Source organism: Rhinolophus ferrumequinum, chromosome 6 (assembly GCF_004115265.2).
Source record: "Rhinolophus ferrumequinum isolate MPI-CBG mRhiFer1 chromosome 6, mRhiFer1_v1.p, whole genome shotgun sequence".
Taxonomy (NCBI): Eukaryota; Metazoa; Chordata; class Mammalia; order Chiroptera; family Rhinolophidae; genus Rhinolophus; species Rhinolophus ferrumequinum.
In genome coordinates this window covers 2,608,010-2,625,765 of record NC_046289.1, presented here as the reverse complement: position 1 = coordinate 2,625,765, position 17,756 = coordinate 2,608,010, and the positions used below count along the sequence as shown (strand labels likewise).

General features: G+C 55.6%; 1 protein-coding gene and 1 long non-coding RNA gene across 11 annotated transcripts in view; one reads left to right on the top strand and one right to left on the bottom strand.

The window, feature by feature from the left end:
* WDR20 (WD repeat domain 20) overlaps positions 1–14,611 on the top strand; it is a 57,579-nt gene extending 42,968 nt beyond the window's left edge. For 2 of the 10 annotated variants that reach the window (XM_033107940.1, XM_033107939.1), the window contains one exon: positions 2,898–6,314. In XM_033107940.1, the coding sequence (XP_032963831.1) occupies positions 2,985–4,175 (1,191 nt within the window). In that variant the 5' untranslated portion in view covers positions 2,898–2,984 and the 3' untranslated portion in view covers positions 4,176–6,314. Of the gene's footprint in view, positions 1–2,897; positions 6,315–6,438; positions 6,834–14,084 lie in introns of those variants that run through there. The other 8 variants (XM_033107946.1, XM_033107943.1, XM_033107944.1 and 5 more) reach the window with 8 other exon arrangements.
* Positions 6,916–12,272, bottom strand: LOC117023349 (uncharacterized). The gene is made up of 3 exons (XR_004423197.1): positions 11,127–12,272; positions 10,124–10,824; positions 6,916–9,794 (listed from the first exon to the last, which is right to left on the bottom strand). It is a non-coding gene; the product is annotated as an uncharacterized LOC117023349 (long non-coding RNA).
* Positions 14,612–17,756: the final 3,145 nt, after the last annotated feature.

Sequence of the window (17,756 nt, the reverse complement as noted above, 5' to 3'; positions counted from 1 at the left end):
AAACTATCCCTAGATTACTTATAAGACATAATACAGTGGAAATGCTGGGTAAATAGTTGTTATGATGTATTGTTTAGGGAACAATGACAAGAAAAAAAGTCTGTACGTGTTCAGTCCAGACGCAGCCAGCAACCACCGTAAGCCTAACGACAAGTAGATGTTGTCAGCAGCAAGCGGAACTTTTTTCAGTTATTTTCAGTCTGCAGCTGGCTGAGTCCTTGGGTGTGAAGGCCCACTGTGCGTGAACACGAGTGAGTGGGTGAGTGTGTGAGCAGATGGGACTCTGAGTGAGTTCTCCATCTCTCTGAGCCTCTGTTGCCTCCTGTGGGTAGTACGGCAGTAATACCTGGCTCCCTGTGGAGAAACAGCTGCTCTTACTTACTTACACTGTTGATGGGAACAGACGTGACACCGTCCACGGAGGTAACCTGGCAGTATCCGTAAGCTGACCCCACTGTGCCACTGGGAATTTATCCTGCAAGTGATACTCATACAAGTGACAACTGCCGTGGGTGCCAGGTGATTACTGCTAATAAATGTCCGTCGGTTGGGGCTTTTAAACTAAAGTGCAGTGCGTTTGTCTAGCGGAATACTCGCAGCTTTGGAGAAGAACGAGGAAGCTGGGTCGGTGCCCGTGCAGACAGGTACGGGACGGATTACTGAAGGAGAGAGCAGCGGTGCGGACAGCCCGTGGGGCTGGCTGCTGGGAAGCAGGATGGCAGGCACATGTCGTGTCCTGGTCCAGGCAGGAAGTCACCCGGAGAGAGAAACAGGAGTCTGCTAGCAGTGACTACGGACGGCATCTAGAATGGAGGGTGGGGGTGTGAGTGAGGCTTCTACTTCTCTGAGTGATGAATGTGTCGCCTGGTCAGAAAACGTGACAGCTTACCTCGCAGGGTTATGTAAGGACTGAAGAGCACGTGTGCGGAGCCTCTCGCCCGGTACCTGGCATGCACAGTAGGTCCTCAGTGGAAGCTGGTACCGCTGTCCTGATGTGGTCACCACACGCCCCAGCTGTGGTGAGACCCGGTCCCCCAGGTGAGGCCTACGTTGTCCCTGGGCCTGGGCACATGGTGCGGGACAAGTGAGAAAACCTATCCATGGCGCGCGGTCTCCACGGTCCTTTTGTGTTTGGGGTTTGCAGTTGCCCAGTTCACGGGTGCTAGAGTGGGACGAGTGTCCGTGAAGGTGCCCTGGCAGGGTGCGGAACGTGGGCACAGCCTGTGTCTGCTTTTAATATGGAGTAAGGTCCTTATGTGTGTTTTGTCACCGCAGTGACACCGAGTTTAATAACGGTGCTATAATTATTCAGCTTCATTCCTCAGTTACAAAGCAGGCTGTTTTCACTTGACAGTATTACAATGTCGAGTTATAATGGAATTATTTTTGTTGTGTTTCTTAAAGCCAAAAAGAAAGTTTTCTCCTAACCATAGTGCTGGAGGTTTTTATGTGAATGTTTTCTGCACATGGTAGAGTAACAGTGGAGAGCCCTTGGGCACACTGACGTGGCTGTGGCGAATGTGGGGTGCAGGAGTTGGGAGCCACAGTGCAAGGAGGAGGACCGCAGTGCGGTCCCCAGCTGGGGTTAGCTGCGGCAGCCACGTGACAAGGCCACCAGTGGGTGCTGAGCCTGGCGCCCCAGCAGGCCAGTCAGCTTGGGGTCAGGAATGCAGAGGCAGCCTGGACCTGGTGGGTACAGCAAGGTCTGATGGGTTGGGGATCAGACCCCCAAAAACACAAGCCATGATCTGGCTTTGCAAGTTACCTGTGACATCCTCTGGGAGAAATGGTGACCGGCTGGTGAGGACCACGCCGCAGCGGTGCTGGGCTTCTTCAGCTGCTGGTGTCAGTGTAGGTCAGGTGCCTGTTAGAGCCCTGTCACCAGGCATTCTGGGAGGAGGCGGGGCATGAAAATGTGGATTGTGTCCCCAAGGCCAGCAAGCCTGGTCTCTGTTCGTTTAAGAGGGTCAGCCGTGCCATCTTACGGCTGTGACACCTGCTGTTGAGTGGCCTTTGTCCAAGCCACTGTCCCCGGCCCTTGGGCCCTCCATGCTGCACAGGACCAGACCTCCTGCTGTCCCCACTGGGTTGGCCACTTGCCTTCTGGGGTCGAATTTTCTGCAGCAGCTCGCATGGTTCATTAATCTCTGAAAAGACTGCTTTTCATTTTCTGTGCTTTTCTGTGAAAATGCAGCACACACAGCAGACACAGCACAAAGCTGACGAAGCAGAAGGCGCCCTGCTTCTTGGCGGGTTTGGGGAATCCCAGCCCGTTGAGGGTAGCAATGGCCTTGCTCACCCGATGAGTCTGCTGGGCTCCAAGGTGGTGGCTGGCGGTACAGTAGGCGCGTCTGTGAAGAACTTGGGACCTTCTGGATAGTTTCTGGTGATGAGATTTGGGGACCAGGCAGCCTAGAGAAGGCCGCTGTGTGGAAGGTGCCGTGCCTGTGCCCCTGGCACGTCTGCAAGCCGGGAAGGTGCTCGTGCCCTGGGGCACGGGTCTCACAGGGACGCTGAAGCACAGAGGGACCTGGGAGGACGGTGAGGGTCTCCTGGGTGCTCAGGGAGAGGAGGCTGGGTGGAGGTGCTGAGGATCGTAGGCGCACACCCTCCTCGGATGAACTGACACGTGCCCCAGGGCTGTCCCTCTCACCAGTGTCCCAGCGCCGGTGCCGGTGCCGTGACTTCCTCAGTGAAAGCCAGGGGCCAGTCTCCACGGTAACGCTCCCGGCGGCCAGAATGGCCAGAATGCTCTTGGCTGGCCTGGCTCGCTGCGGGGTGGAAAGCGGAGTGCCCGGGTGGACTGTCCCTCCTCACCGAGCCACAGACAAGCTTTCTTGCTGGAAAGTAGACCCACTGTTCTCCATTGTGATAACTTGTTCTCTTTGTCTTCACAGAGACTAATAGACAAGTCACGTGTAACCTGTGTCAAATGGGTTCCCGGTTCGGAAAGCCTTTTCCTAGTGGCCCATTCGAGTGGGGCCATGTACCTGTATAACGTGGAGCACACTTGTGGCACCGCAGCCCCCCACTACCAGCTTCTGAAGCAGGGGGACAGCTTTGCCGTGCACACTTGCAAGAGCAAATCCACGAGGAACCCTCTGCTTAAGTGGACGGTGGGCGAGGGGGCCCTCAACGAGTTTGCTTTCTCCCCAGATGGCAAGTTCTTGGCGTGCGTGAGCCAGGACGGTTTCCTGCGGGTGTTCGGCTTTGACTCGGTGGAGCTGCACGGCTCCATGAAAAGCTACTTTGGAGGCTTGCTGTGTGTGTGCTGGAGCCCGGACGGCAAGTACCTTGTGACAGGTGGCGAGGACGACCTGGTGACAGTCTGGTCTTTTGTAGACTGCCGAGTGATAGCGCGAGGCCACGGGCACAAGTCCTGGGTCAGTGTGGTGGCATTTGATCCCTATACCACGAGTGTAGAAGAAAGTGACCCTATGGAGTTTAGTGGCAGCGACGAGGACTTCCAGGACCTTCTCCACTTTGGCAGAGACCGAGCCAATAGCACACAGTCCAGGCTCTCCAAACGGAACTCCACAGAGAGCCGCCCTGTCAGCGTCACCTACCGGTTTGGCTCGGTGGGCCAGGACACGCAGCTCTGCCTGTGGGACCTCACAGAAGACATCCTTTTCCCTCACCAACCCCTCTCGCGAGCAAGGACACACACAAATGTCATGAACGCCACAAGCCCTCCTGCTGGAAGCACTGGGAACAGTGTCACGACACCCGGCAACTCTGCGCCCCCGCCCCTGCCGCGGTCCAACAGCCTCCCGCATTCCACTGTCTCCAGCGCCGGCAGCAAGAGCAATGTCGCCGACGGGGCCATCGCTTCTGGGGTCAGCAAATTCGCGACCCTCTCACTACACGACCGGAAGGACCGGCACCACGAGAAAGACCACAAGCGGAACCACAGCATGGGGCACATTTCCAGCAAGAGCAGCGACAAACTGAACCTAGTCACGAAAACCAAAACGGACCCCGCTAAAACTCTGGGGACGCCCTTGTGTCCTCGAATGGAAGACGTGCCCTTGTTAGAGCCACTCATCTGTAAAAAGATAGCACATGAGAGACTGACGGTGTTAATTTTCCTTGAAGACTGTATAGTCACTGCTTGTCAGGAGGGATTTATTTGCACATGGGGAAGGCCTGGTAAAGTGGTAAGTTTTAACCCTTAACGCTGCGCCAGATCGAGAACGTGACTAGGTAGACATGTTTTCCTTGCGGGAGGGGTGGGGTGTACAATGAATGTGAATGACACTTCTTCTAAATGTAAATCTAAATGCATCAGAGCCATAATTTTGGATACTGCATGCCATGTAATTCTGAATCATTTGATAATTCACCTTAGAACGTTTAAAAAAATATAATCAAGCTATTTGCCAGCCAAGTCAGTCACCCTCCTGGGAGTATATAGAGTCCCAAGGTTAGCGTTCCCGTATTAGACTATTTCGATTTTAGGAAAATCATGACAGTGTGGGAAAACAATGACTTAAAATGCTAAAATTAAAATTTCTGCTTTAACTGGAATATTTTTGCCTAACTACTCAATTAGAATATTGTACACCTGATCAGAGCGTGTGTTCAGTATGGACGGCCATTGTCATTTATAGTCTGATTTTTTATCTTAATCATAAAATGTTTAGGAATCTATGAAATTTAACTTTAGGAACAAAGCGTTCAGCAGGGTTGATTGATATTATTTTTACATTGTTCTGGCAATCCACAGAAAGAGAAGAGCCTTAATTTTTAAAACCCATTTTAGTCATTTTATGACAATTAAAATTGTTTAATAAACATCTTTTTTCAAAGAAGCAGTTTGTGCCACTTTGATTGAGATTCTGTGCCCTAAATAAACACCCACGCCACGTCCCTGGGCAGTCCCGGGGCCCGCGGGCAGAGCGCGGCCGCGGCTGTCGGCGTGCCTCTTGCCATGTACGCCCAGATCCTTCGTGTCGAATGCGCTTGGCTTGTGTTCTTTTCCAATAAGGAAAAGGAGGTTTTGTTTTCCTTTGCTTTTTCCGGGGTGGGGGGAGGGTTGTTTTGTTTGTCTTGTTTGTTTTGGTCCAAAAGGCACTTGACTGGAGGCCCCAGGCAGGCAGGGGCCCCAGGTCCGGCTTGTCCCACCCAGCGTGAGCACAAGTGCAGTCGCCCCGTCTTCTGGTTGGATGGCAGTCATGAATCCGGGATTGTTCCTGGGACACTGATGCTGGCCTGGCTCTCGGGCTCTGCCCTCAGGGACTTCCACCCAGCCTGTCACCCTGGGCCCTGGTGGTCTTGGCTGCTCGGGAGCAGTGGGTGCAGACCCCACGGGACCCGCTGTCCCCTTGGGAAACTGCAGCATTTAATTGGAGTTTCTTATGCCCCTGTCGGCTGTGTGAGGAGTTTCCAATCCGCGTTTACATGGATGACATGTTCTTTGAGCTCTGTTTTGTGTCAAGGTGATGGTCACCTCATTTGTTATTTCGGTCAGTTCGGTTTGTTTTTGTTTTGCACACCTCTGGAAATATGGACGTACTGACCATTCACACGGGGCGGAGCAGGGAGTGCGATTCAGCAAGTGAAGACATGGGACCGGCTGATGGAGGCCTCCTCGGGAGGCTCGGCCTGCCCCCCACGGCCCCCTGTGTCCGTCAGCCCCGTAATGCCAGCGGTTTCTGTTACCTGTGACCGCAGTGGCGGCCCGCAGCAGTGGGAATGTCCTCCCCACTGAAGGTGTGGTCCTTTGTTCCTAATGTTCACCCGTCTAAGGCAGCGCACACAGCAGCCTCGCGTCCTGTCAGCTCCGCGGGCTGCAGGGGCCGTCGGGTGGAGGAGCGCTTAGCACCCAGCCGCCGGTGCAGTTTCCCGTGCTCTGCTTCAGACACTCCCTTCAGATGCTCCTGAGGCGTGGAGTGTGCCGTTTCCAAACTCAGGACTGGGCATGTGGCCTGAGCAGAGTGGCGCCTCCCGGGTGGTGGCCTTTATGGGGACGCATCTGTGTCCTGGGGGTTCTGGTGCACTGCTCGCTGCATTGCTGCGGGGGGAAAGCTGTGGGGCTGTGCTCCCCTGGAACCGCACTTGAGTGCCTGGGCACCTGCCATCTGGCTCATTCTGCCCTTTAGCTGCACCTGCTGCTGGCTGCCCTGAGAGAGGGGTTGCCCAGGTGCGCCAACAGGGTGACCTACCTAGGAGGCAGCCTGTTAGTGGAGGGTGGGGGGCCTCCTTACAAAACCAGCTCTGACAAGCCTGTGGTGCTCATGTCCTCCCCCACACCTGCCACCTCCACCTCCGGGTTTAAAGTCCAGGTTCGGGGCAGTTTGGGATTGGGGGCTTGGTCCCAATCTTGTTCTTCCGGTTGCTGCTGGTGAGGCAGGTTGTCAGGTGCTGGGGAGGCCCAGGCTGGCTCCCAGCCCTGCAGGCCACCCTGCTCCGCCTGCGCTCTGCCCCTTTCTTGAACAGTCCCCAGAGCCCTTGTCCTGTAGTCAGGAGGACAGAATGCGAGGTGTGGTCCAAGACCAGGACTGAAGCTGCTGGCAGCTTGAGGAGCCAAGGGCTGGAGAGGGCGGCTGGGCGCCTCCCTGCTCCCTCGGGTTTCTTCTGAGGCCTGCTCCACAGACCTGGGGGCAGGGGGACGCGGCTGGGTCCTGACCTCAGCTGATGGGGCACAGTGCCACTGAGAGAAGCCTAGGGGTGGCTCGTCGTTTTTTTCCCCAAGCTCTGAGCTTCCTCACTGTGATTTTTCAGAGTTGGTCAGCTTAAATTATCTCGAGCAAGAATGGCTTTTCTAACCTACACTCTGGAACCCAAGCGGTGGGAAGGGGCGGCGTTACTGCTGCTTTCCTGCACGGAAACTCAGCGGTGGGAAGCAGAGACAGAAACCCAGTACTGGCTGGCCCTGGAGTCCGGCTCCCTCTGGGGGGGTGGGGGGGGGTGCAGTGTGGTCCTTCAGTCACCGTGCCCTGCCTCGCCTCTCTGAAACCCGCGCGAGTTCCAGAGGCCACCACATTTGTGCTGTGCCTTGGGTGAGGCGGGCTCGTAAAGCCACTGGCCAGTGCGGTCGCAGCCCGCTCAGGTCTGCGCCCGAGCAGGGGAGTTAGAACCCCCGAGAGGGCTGGAGGTGGACGGCTCTGGAAAGCCTGGCCTTCTTCTCAAAGCAAACGTGTCAGAGGGAGGAGCAGACTCGTTAGGTTCTAAATTTTGGTGAATAAACAGTGGTAAAGAATCTTGTTGTTTTTTGTGCTGATTGAACCTCTGGCACTTTTGAAGTGAGCCGCTGGCTTGAGACTAAGGATGAATGCTTTACGACAGAAAATCGGAGGAGGGGACGACAGAAAGAAGCTATGACAACGATTACTGTCTCCGTGAGGACAACATGCCCTGCCACTGTTCCAGTTTCTATGGCAGGACCACATCCCTCCCCGCTGGGACGCTGTCCGTGCTGCTGGCCTAACCGCCAGGTCCTCGCGGCAGCCAGTCAGCCACTTCTCCCCGACGCCTCTACTTCTTGGGCTGTGTCCTGCATTTTGAAGAAACTGTCAAGGACTGAATGTGCACTGGAGTTGGTGAAGCCATTGGGAACCGAGAGGGAGATGTCTGCCTTCCTCGTGGAGGAAGCTCTGTAAGAGGAAGCCACAGGGTCAGCCAGGGAGGGCTAGAGAAGGCTTTGGACGACCCAACCCGGAGGCCACGTCTGTGTCTGTGACTGAGGAAGAACGAGCAGCCGACTGGGATCGGACGTCCCAGGAAAGATGCCTGGAGCTCAGGTGCTGTCCTGGGTGGGCGGGCGGCTTGGGCCCTGCCTGTCCCCACGCGCAGGTGGGCAAGGGAAGTGGCTGGCCTCTGGTCACTGCCCCCTTGTGCTGGGCCGGGCACCTCTGCGTGCACCTGTAGGCCTGCGGAGAGACCTGGAGAGGCTGCCATCCTGGCAAACGCAGGGACGGTGGCAAGGTCATCCTTGGCCAGAGCACCCCGCTCGCCAAGGGGCCCAGCAGGCTGGGCAGGTGTGCCCGGGCCCAGCTGTGCCTCTGACACGCACCAAAGTGCCCCGGTGGAGGGCACTGCCCGCTGGGTTGGCTTCACCCACAGCTGCGTCTGTCACACGAACTCGTCATAGTGAAATTGCTTCTCTTAATGTAGAAGTGTAAAAAATGGTCTGCATTTCTAATTTCTGTATACCTAAGTTTCATAAAAGTATGTTAGGTGACACTATAAAATTGTACGGATATTTTACTGTTATTGAAAATCACAAGCAAAATTTATATGTATTTCCTTTTTATATTTTCATCTAATTTCTTGACAACTTGAATAAATTTCATAAAGAGCCTTCTTAATGTGAAATGTTGGTAAATTAAGTTCTTAACTGTTGCGATAATTAATGGAGCTTTAATACCAGTATTATTACGTAATAGGTTTAAGATCATGTTTCTGTCTCACTGCCTTGGTTTTTAGGTGTCCCCTTGTCACTGTCGCAGCTAGAAACTTACCACATACTTGACATTCAGAAGAACTTTGGGGTTGCCCTCTGTGTACTGACAGGAAATAAACGTGTGAATGAATTATAAATGTAGGTAATTTTCCATAATCATTTTCACATCGAAGATAAGGTTTAAGAAAAGTCACAATGAGACAAAAAGGAAAAGCTCTGTAATGCTGTAAAATTAAGGGCCTTGTTAATATTTGTACAACAGACAGACACAGGCATTGCTACCTCTTATTACCTCCGCGGAGTTTACCATCATCAGAAACTTACAGATGAAGCGTCTGTTCTGTGTAGCGAAGGTACGGACTGTTTTGTGCCCCTCGACGATGCTGAGTCCGCGGGAAGGACTGTGGCCCGACTTCAGCCGAGCTGTGAAACGGTTTGGTGAGGATGCTGACCCTTGGGGCGCCCTGGGCTGCGAGCGGCTTTGGTGAGCACAGCCTCCGTGTCCCCGCCACAGCTGGGAGAGGAGAAGCGGGCCGGCCGGTCCAGGAGCTCCTTCCGGGCCTTTCGTTGCTTTCCTGCCCGGGGCTTCAGGTGTGCTTGGGGCCCTGGAGTTGCTGGGGGCTGTCCTGCGTGGGGCTTGGGCCCGCTGACAGAGGGAGCAGCGGTTTACACTGTCCCGCTGCGTGATCTGAGGTGCCCGGGCACCTGCAGCCTGAATCAGGGTCAGAAGTGCAGCCTGGACCTGCCAGCGCCCCAGGGGTCAGGTGAGGCAAAGGTGAGCTGGCCAAGACAGCCCCTTGTCAGGCCCTGGTCTCCCTCTTCCCTGTCACGTCTGGGCCTGGAGCTCCCTCCTGTCAGCCCGCGTGTCTCAGCGACTCCAGAATCTTCCTGAGCGCGCTTCCTTCCGAGCCCTCTGCACCGAAGCCTGTGTCTTGCCTTCAGCTCAGCTGCCAGAGCACAAGGCGCAGACTTCGCACCCTCAGAGCCGTCTCCTCGGACCTCCTGCCACAGGAGCAGCACGTACGTGTCCCTGCAGCCTTGAGAAGCTCTAAGTCCGTCTTCCACGTTTGACTGCCGTCAGTGGGTCTCATGGAAAGGACATCTGGAGGCTCTCGGCGCCTGCATCCACCTTTCAGTGTTGGTGGCCGCAAAACTGGCCTCTCTGTGGGCTGGTTTCAGGGGGAGGCTGGCCGGACGGCCGGCATGGGCGAATCCTGGAAGTGACTTGGGCTACAAAGGCGTTAGGACAGAAGAGGGGTCCAGTCCTCCTGCCCGAGCACAACGGGATTCGGCCGCAGGGGCTCGTGGGTGAGGGCCCGAAGGGAACTCTGTCCACACGGTTCTCAGAGGAACCTTTATCTGGCTGTGTCCCAGCGTCTCCCCCAGAAGCCTGAAAAGAGAATGATTATTTTCTCCGGGTGACTTTTCTCTTTAGAGACCAGGTGGCGTGGTCTCTTTGGGGAAATGGGCCACCTTCAGTGTGACCTGTCACTGAGCAGGTCAGGGCTGACAAAGGGACATGGTCAGCTGTCCAGCAGGGACCAAGGTCCCACGCCCACTATGAACAGTGGGTCTGGGGCAGGGAGTGGCCCAAGGAAGTGCCATGGGGTGGGCACCTCCTTTGAGCCCCACAGCCTTGTGGGGATCAGGGGACCAAGGCTGTGCCCCACCCACTGGCTAAGCCTGGCTCATTTCATGCGAGGATGTTGGCTCCCACACCTGAGTGTGAAATGGTGGCTCCTCTGTCCAGGTCTCTCCTTCTTGTATGTGGCGCTGTGGGTGCTGGGAAGATGGGGTTCTCGTGGATGCGTTCAGGGAAATGTATCCATAGCTAGAAACGTGCCTGGAGGAAGCCGGCCTGGTCACCTTTCTCATCGTTTGGTACCGTCTCTAAAAAGCATCGCTTCACAAACGTCTACCAGTGAGATGGGAACACGGGGGCACCTAGCCGGAGCCTGGAGCTAGTCTCATGGTTAACCGCTCTGGAAGGTGCTGGGAGCAGGAGCCACCTTCCAGGGGAGGCCGACCCGGTGAGCTCCACGGCTCCTGAGCCCTCGCGCCCAGCGCCAAGCCCCCTCTCATGGCATTGTCTATGTCATCTCCTGAGAGACGCCTGCAGTCAAACCTGGCCAGGCTGGCATGCACGGCACTTTTGTCTGGAGTGGGGAAGGTGGCTTTTTGAACAGTGCCGGGGTGTGACACTGAAGTCACACGCAGCCCAGACATCCTCCCACTACTTCACTCACTCCTGAGGTCCTGAAGTCGCAGTCACAGGCTGGGTGGGGGGCGGCGAGGCCCGGGTGGGTCCCCCCCAGACTTCGGGACAAGGCTTCTGACGCGGTCTCTGGCCGCTGGCCCCCACGGTCTTGCTGTCAGGGTCTGTGATCTCAGCAGCACCCCAGCAGACACAGGTTCCTTTCCTGTAAATGTTTAACCAAAATACTGTTTTTCTTACGTTTCTTGCGAAACAAAGCTTAATGAGCTTATTCTAAATTATAATCAAGCCCAAACCAGGTAAGAGCTAGATATTTTATCACGTAATTTTCAAATGAAATCTCCAGCAGGAATAAGATGGTAACTGGTAAGAACAGAACAGCTTACTGAGTATGAGATACAAGATTTGTCGCTTGTCCTGTAACAGCCTCCTCCCTGGGGGCCAGCAGGACATGACGCAATCTCGGAGGGAGCAATCTTGCTTGGTTGGTATTTGTAAGGCTCTTACTTGGCAGCCGTCCGCTGTCCGCTCAGACCAGCCGTGACCACGCTGCTGAGCGCAGCCGCGAAGGGCAATGCTCGTCCTTCCCGTGGAGTAACTGAGGAGGATGCGCGCAGTGGATGCGGGCGGGCCAGCGCCTCCACGCTGAGACGCGGCCCCTCTGTCCTTCCGTCCACGGGTGCAGCGGGGCTTCCCCGCCTTCTCCCCGCCTGCTAACCTTCAAAGCTCAGGCGAACAGGAACAGGCTGACTGTTCACCTTTCGTTTTCTTTGGAGTTGGGTGTTGGCCCGGAGGCCTCCCCTGCCCGTCACGGAAAGCGACCCCACCTCCACCTCCAGGAAGTGAGGGGTCAGCCCCACGTTCCCTGCCTGCCACAGGCTGGACGGTCCTGCCTGTGTGCTATGCTGACCCTTGGTGTCGCTGCTTCCCGGGCAGGTTAGTCTGGGCTCACCCTTCTCCCCTGCTGCCCACCCACAAAGACCTTCCTGAGGCCACTTGGTGGACGGGCTCCTTGCCTGGGCGCTTGGGCTGCCCTTGGATTTCTTACCTGACATCCAGGCTGCTTGCCGGCTCAGAGCCCCGGGGTCGGGTCCCGGGCGTTGGGCCCAGGGCGTCTTGCTGCAGTGTCTGTTCCAGAGTAATTGTCTTCCAGGGTTGGCATCGAAAGTCTAAGCCTATTAACCAGAAGCCCTGATTCCCCGGACGGAGTAACTGAGGGCTTCTGAGTATGGGCAACAGGCTGAGAGAGGGTTGGGGGACCAGGGCTTACTTTGATGACCTTCAGGATCTTTCTAACCTGGGCGTCATGGACAGTAGGGGGGCAGGGTGGGGGAGGGGTCCTGGTTGGCCCCCCGCTGTTGTCACTACTGGGATTCGGGCTTCAGCCAACAGAGTACATTTGTTTTGAATAGAAACAGTAGGGGTCCTTCTGCAGCCTGAGGATTGGGTGGCTTTTCAGGGGTGGGGGATGGTCAGCTAGTAGAGACTGTCCCCACTGACATTAGGTCCCATGTCACCTCTGTGCCTCAGTACCCGCCTTCCCTTGGGGCTGCAAAGAAGGGCCGAGTCCTCCAGGGCCATCACTCTCAGAAGTGGAGAAAGTAAGGCAGGGGGAGGGGCCTGGGCGGGCCAGCCAGACCTGCATTGTCCACCGCTACATAGCCTGCCCCAAAGGCTTCATCTAAAAAAGGATGTAAAATACGTCACTAGTAACTTTTCCATTTGTTACATACTGAAATGATAACATGGCATATATTGGGTTAAATAAAATATAAAAACTAACTTCACCTGTTTTTTAAATTGTTCAATGTGCTACTGGAATTTTAAGTGTCACGTGTGGCTCGTCCTCTACCTATAGCGGACAGTGCTGTCCTGGTGATGCGACCGACCCTCTGGGGCCGGGGGGTGGGCTGGGGGGTTCCAGCGCCCCTCATGTCTATGTACCTGTGTCACCGCTGTGAGAAGTGCTGCGGTGGGGGTGGGAAAGGGAGGCCTCATGCGGGGTGGCTTACTGCTCCCCCTTTGCAGGAAGGAGCAGAGTACTTTTCTCTCGGCCTCTTCCCTCTGTAGACCTGACAGTTTCTGGACATCCCACAGCTCACGGAAACCACATTCTTTAAGCGCAATCACTTTCAGTCTTCAGGTGTGGGTGACTGTGGGCCGAGCACTCGTGTACCGACGGTGTGCCCACTCAGACTGCCCTCGTGGGCCTCGCTGAGGCTCTCGGCACGCAGCCATCACCGAGGCGGGGCTGGGACCCCAAGAGCTGCCATCCGTCTGGATTTCAGTCTCCATGGGTTTGGGTCACACGGTGCGCCCCGGGCCCGAGGAGGAGAGCCACAGGTCTGAGCAGGCCCAGGGCCACATTCCACTGGCTCCGTGCATGCTAGTCTAGCCCACGCTCACAGGTCTGTTTCGGGGGAAGCAGCAGGCTGGGAAACGACTCGCAGTGGGACTGCGCGTCTCCAGCTGCCCCCAACAAGGCGGGCAGAACTGAAGGCCAGTGTCAGGTCGGCAGCCCTCACCTGTCTCCACACACGCCCAGGGACCCAGGGGGCCAGCAGCGGGTTTGCTCCGAGTTGAGGCTCGTCCTGCATAAACAGCACTAACCAACTGCAGCATCTTCGTGTGTCTGCAGACTGAGGCTTCGTAGCTTCCATCAGCACCGTGCTATGGGAACCTTAGAACAGTCACAAACAAATGCCAACGGCGGGTCTGCACGCCCCAGGGATAAGCCACAGAAGTGAGCGCCCCATCCTCGGCCTTGCCTGGGCTCAGGCCTGTATCACCACAAGACAGTGAGCGCCTCTCAGAAGGAGCTCCCAAAGGGGCACACACCACCTCTTAACTGCACCAGCGTCCCTCCCCAAGTCCCCCGCCAAGTGGCAGGACATGGCCCAGGGCCTCTTTTCTACCCTCTGGGCCTGTACGCTGGCGCTCAAGCTGGAGGGGTGCCATCCTCACAACACCCAACCAGACAAAGTGAGACCCCTTAGGAAGGAAATGCCTTTCACCAAGTGCTACTAAACTGTCGCTGGAGGTGGCCCAGCCCTGGACGCTGGGTGTGCAGTGCTCTGGGCCCCTCTGGCGAGCTGGCGTGGGAGTCATGGGGACCTCTTCTCAGCGAGCTGCAGCCTTTGGGGAAGGCAGTGAAGGACCCCCCTGGGAGGTGCCCCTCACGTTTGGGACAATGATATCCCAAAGAACCCAGGCCCCGAGGGCTCACATCGTCGCCAGCTAGCCCGCCCAAACAGGCAAGCCGAGCCCTGTGGGTTCTGATGAGGGAGGAGTATCAGGAAGGAGCTGGACAGGGGTTAAATAGGTGAAATGGAGGATTTGTTAGCACTCTGGTCCAAGCCAACAGAAAGGGAATTTCAATCACGTGAACCCGCTGAAGGACACTGGCTGTGACCTTTTTCAATGTCCTGTGTTTTGCTGGATTAATGTAAACTGCTTTGTTTGCAGGGTCTATTGTCATCCCCAAACCAGGCAAGTTCTCTGGGTGGAACTATAATGTAGTGACCCCAACTACTGCTCGAAAGTTCTCACCCTGGACACGGTCTTGAGGGAGTGATGACGGAGCCACAAGCAGCAGACACTCGCAGGAGGCAGATGTCACCGGAGTTGTGAGGGGAAGTCCCTCAGGGCAGGGCTCGGCATGGCGCTCACTGCTCACCCAATGAAGTTGTTTTCATTCTAAATCATTCTTCTGGGGCTGCAGTGAAAAATAAGTGAGATTTTCTTGCTGTTTACCCTACAATTCAATGTCATTAAAATCTATTATAAGATATATACATATATACATAGTGTAAATTAAAATGTTTCTTACACAAGAAATCCCCTTACATCCAACTGTTAAGAACAGTCCCTCAGTCTGGTTCTGCACGGATTTTTTTACCTCAGCCGATCAGAAGACAACCTGGAGCGCACCCGAGTGACCTTTGGACTTAAATGTAGAATTCAAGGGGACAGATGCTGCAATCACTGATTTTAAAAAATTGTTGGCACTTAAAATAGTTAAATGCTGTTAAAAAATTACTTTGAATGTGGCTGTAATGGACCTCCAAGGTGTGGAGTGAATCAACTCTATTGTATGTATAATAGGAAATGGTCACCTTACTAGTAATTTTCATCATTTAAGAGTGATATTTCTAATTCACAAAAAAATATTAAAACAATCTTGCATATACCGTTTATCTTCTGTTAAATTGGCTCAATTTCTAACGTAAGGTTTGTTGAAGTAAACGTTTGGTAAAACTTGTTTTGCACTCTTTAGACCACGCCCCGCGAAGCCGTCTCGTCAGTCGGTCTGGTCCGAGACGACTGCTCAGGAACGTGCCCCTGTGTGCAGTCTGCAGTTTCAGCCCGTTTCCTTCCAGCTCCAAGTCCAGGAAGCCATCCTGTGTCATTGGAAGCCTGTGACCACATGTGACTTGGTCACTGCCGTGTTTTGTTAACTACTCGGTGACGAGAAATGGCCAATGAAATCACGTGGCCCTTTTGTTTGATTGGAACCGCTCATGTTAACCTGAGCGGAGGTCATGCCCACACCTGCCTGCAGACGCTGCAGGTCGCTAGAAGCGCAGGCCAGAAATCCTCTGCCATTGGACCGTGTGAAGCGCTTTGGTTTGGGGACTAAATCATGAAGTGTCTGACACTTTTCTCTAAGTGATCATTAAATTTCGGGCATGGCTAAGTGATTGAGGCTAGACAAGGGGCGTGCACACCTTCCGAGGGGTGCCATTTATTGTCACCATTGATGTGACTGGCAGCAGGGGGGTGAGCCTGTGTCAGAACAGTGCTCATCAGCGCAGCTCTTGCTTGTCCCCAGAGGAGAGGCTACAGCCGACTCCGTCTCAGCCACCCAGTGGGAGGGCTGCGCTGTGGGGTGAGCCTTCCGGAAAGGTGACTATGAAACACTAAGACATGCCATTGATTTAAGGGAAAGAATCAGAATTTACGGATCATACACGTTCCAGATGGCCTCATGCTAAAACAGAGTGCCAGCACATTTTAGGGGGTTTGATGTGTGGCACTTCTTAGTCAAAGCCCGGCTGTTCGGGTGCTGTCAGTTACATGCAAGAGCCACCCCTGTTGGCCCGAAGTACTTACCAGGAAGCCACACTTCCTGGAGACCAGAGAACCGAGTCCAGGATTCTGAGTGGGGTCCTCCTGGGCCGTCGCCTTGTTCTGCGCACCTCCCGTCTGTTTGTAGAGACAAGTGGAGGTGCACTGGGCTTCATGTGTTAAAACCCCAGCAGTTTGCTCAGGTGACCCCGCGGCTTTCACTGGCCCTGAGATTCACGTGGCCCGAGGCCACCCTCTGTCGGGCTCTGGTGTGCAGTTCACCACTGACAACAGCTATACTGAAGATGTCAGGTGTATCCCCATTTGTGGAGATGCATCTGTGCTGGGAACAAATCTTTATTTTTATGGCTCTGTTCCCAAGATGGGTCCCTGGCCAACTGGCCCGAGACTGTTTCCCAAATCAAGCTGTGCTATAACTGTCCCCCACCGCCACCACCACAACACGCAGCGTTCGCACCCAGCCTGGCCTCCCCCTCCCTCAGAAGCCTGGATGGAGCTGAAGTCGCTCAGCTCACCTGGTACGGTTGGCTTGTGACGTGTCCTCCTTGCCTTGAGCTTTCTTCCACTTTTGGAGTGGGCAAAGGCATGCCCCATGCGTGGGGACAGGTCCAGGCAAAGCCGAGAGGAGGCAGGGGCTCCAGAGAGCGGGGTCCAGCTCAGCACCCCTGTGGCTGCCCTCCTGGTCAGCGGTGGGGCCTGGCCAGAGAACACAGGCCCAGCTGTGCCCTCGCCCCGGGGCGGCAGAGCCCAGGTCACTGGAGCAGGTTTATGCCATCACCGCAGAGTGGCAGTCCCGGGACCCAGCCGTCCGCTTCCACGCCCTGCCCCCGACCAGCACTCCAGCCCCGTCTCGGGAGCAGTTGGGCTGTGCGCTTCGGCCCAGGACGTCCTCTCTGGCGGAGCTCAGGAGGCCCAGCACCCGGCAGTGCTCAGGAAACGTGAGGAATGAGCGGACTGGACAGGGTGGTGGTGGAGGACGTGACACTTCGGTCCCCTCCCTTTCTGGAGTTCCGTGGTGACAATTCAAGTGGTTTGGGAGACATTTAACAGCGTTGCCCTAAAAGACTTAAGTGGCCTCACTGCTTTCCTCGCTCTCTTCCCAGTCTGGAGTGGGCAGAGACTCTGCCAGGGCCCTGGCAGCAGGACGAGGCGGCCTCCTGTGCCCTCTAAGCCCTGGCCACCAGCACTGGCCCATAGACAGGCACAGGGAGAGCCAGGCGCCATTGCTGCCACCCAGCCATGCAGGAAGCCCTGCTCTCCACCTCTGCGGGGAGGCAGACTCGCCCCTGTGAAGCTGATGTTCAAGCTGGCGTGGGACAGAGAGCCCACGGCCCCTGCACGGAGGCAGGCACGGTGACTTTCCCACTGTGGGGCCTGGCCCTGGCTGCGCCTGGTATGTTAGCCCGATAGTGCCGCAGAGACCAACATGAAACCAAAAGGGCCTCATTTGGTGGACAGGCCATGTCCCTCTGGGGCCTGGCCTGCCCCAGAGAGCACCCCAACCCCACTGTCCCCACCATGGGGTGACGACTGTTGGAGAGTAAGGGCAGCTGGTGTCCAGAAAACCAGCATCCAAAGTTTGCTCTCTGAAGAAGCTGTGCAGAAAAGCTTTACAGATTTCCTCTTCAAACTGTCTACACTGATCGGTAAACAGTTTTCCTAAACACACAGATCCTTGTTAGTTCTTACATGTGCCCTCACTTGGAGCCAGTCCTGAAGGGCAGAGTATGCCCTCTGAGCCAGCCTCCACCCCTTTGGGGCTTGCTTCTCCGGTGGCCTCACCCACCGGACTCAGAGGTTGGGCCCTCCGCCCTGCAGGTAGCCCTCCTCAGGCCCAAGCACTGGCTCCCAGCACCCTGTCTCTGGCCTCTTCCCTGTGACACTGTCTTAGCTCCCGTGTGACCTGGAACTCCCAAACCTTCTGCAGAGGCAGAACGGGTGCCCATCCTGCCCCCCAGTGCCACTTCAACAGTGGGGCGTGCCTGATGGCCCCACCAGAGTCTCAAATGGGTTTAGGAGGAAGCTCTTCCAACCCTTCCCCATGTGCAC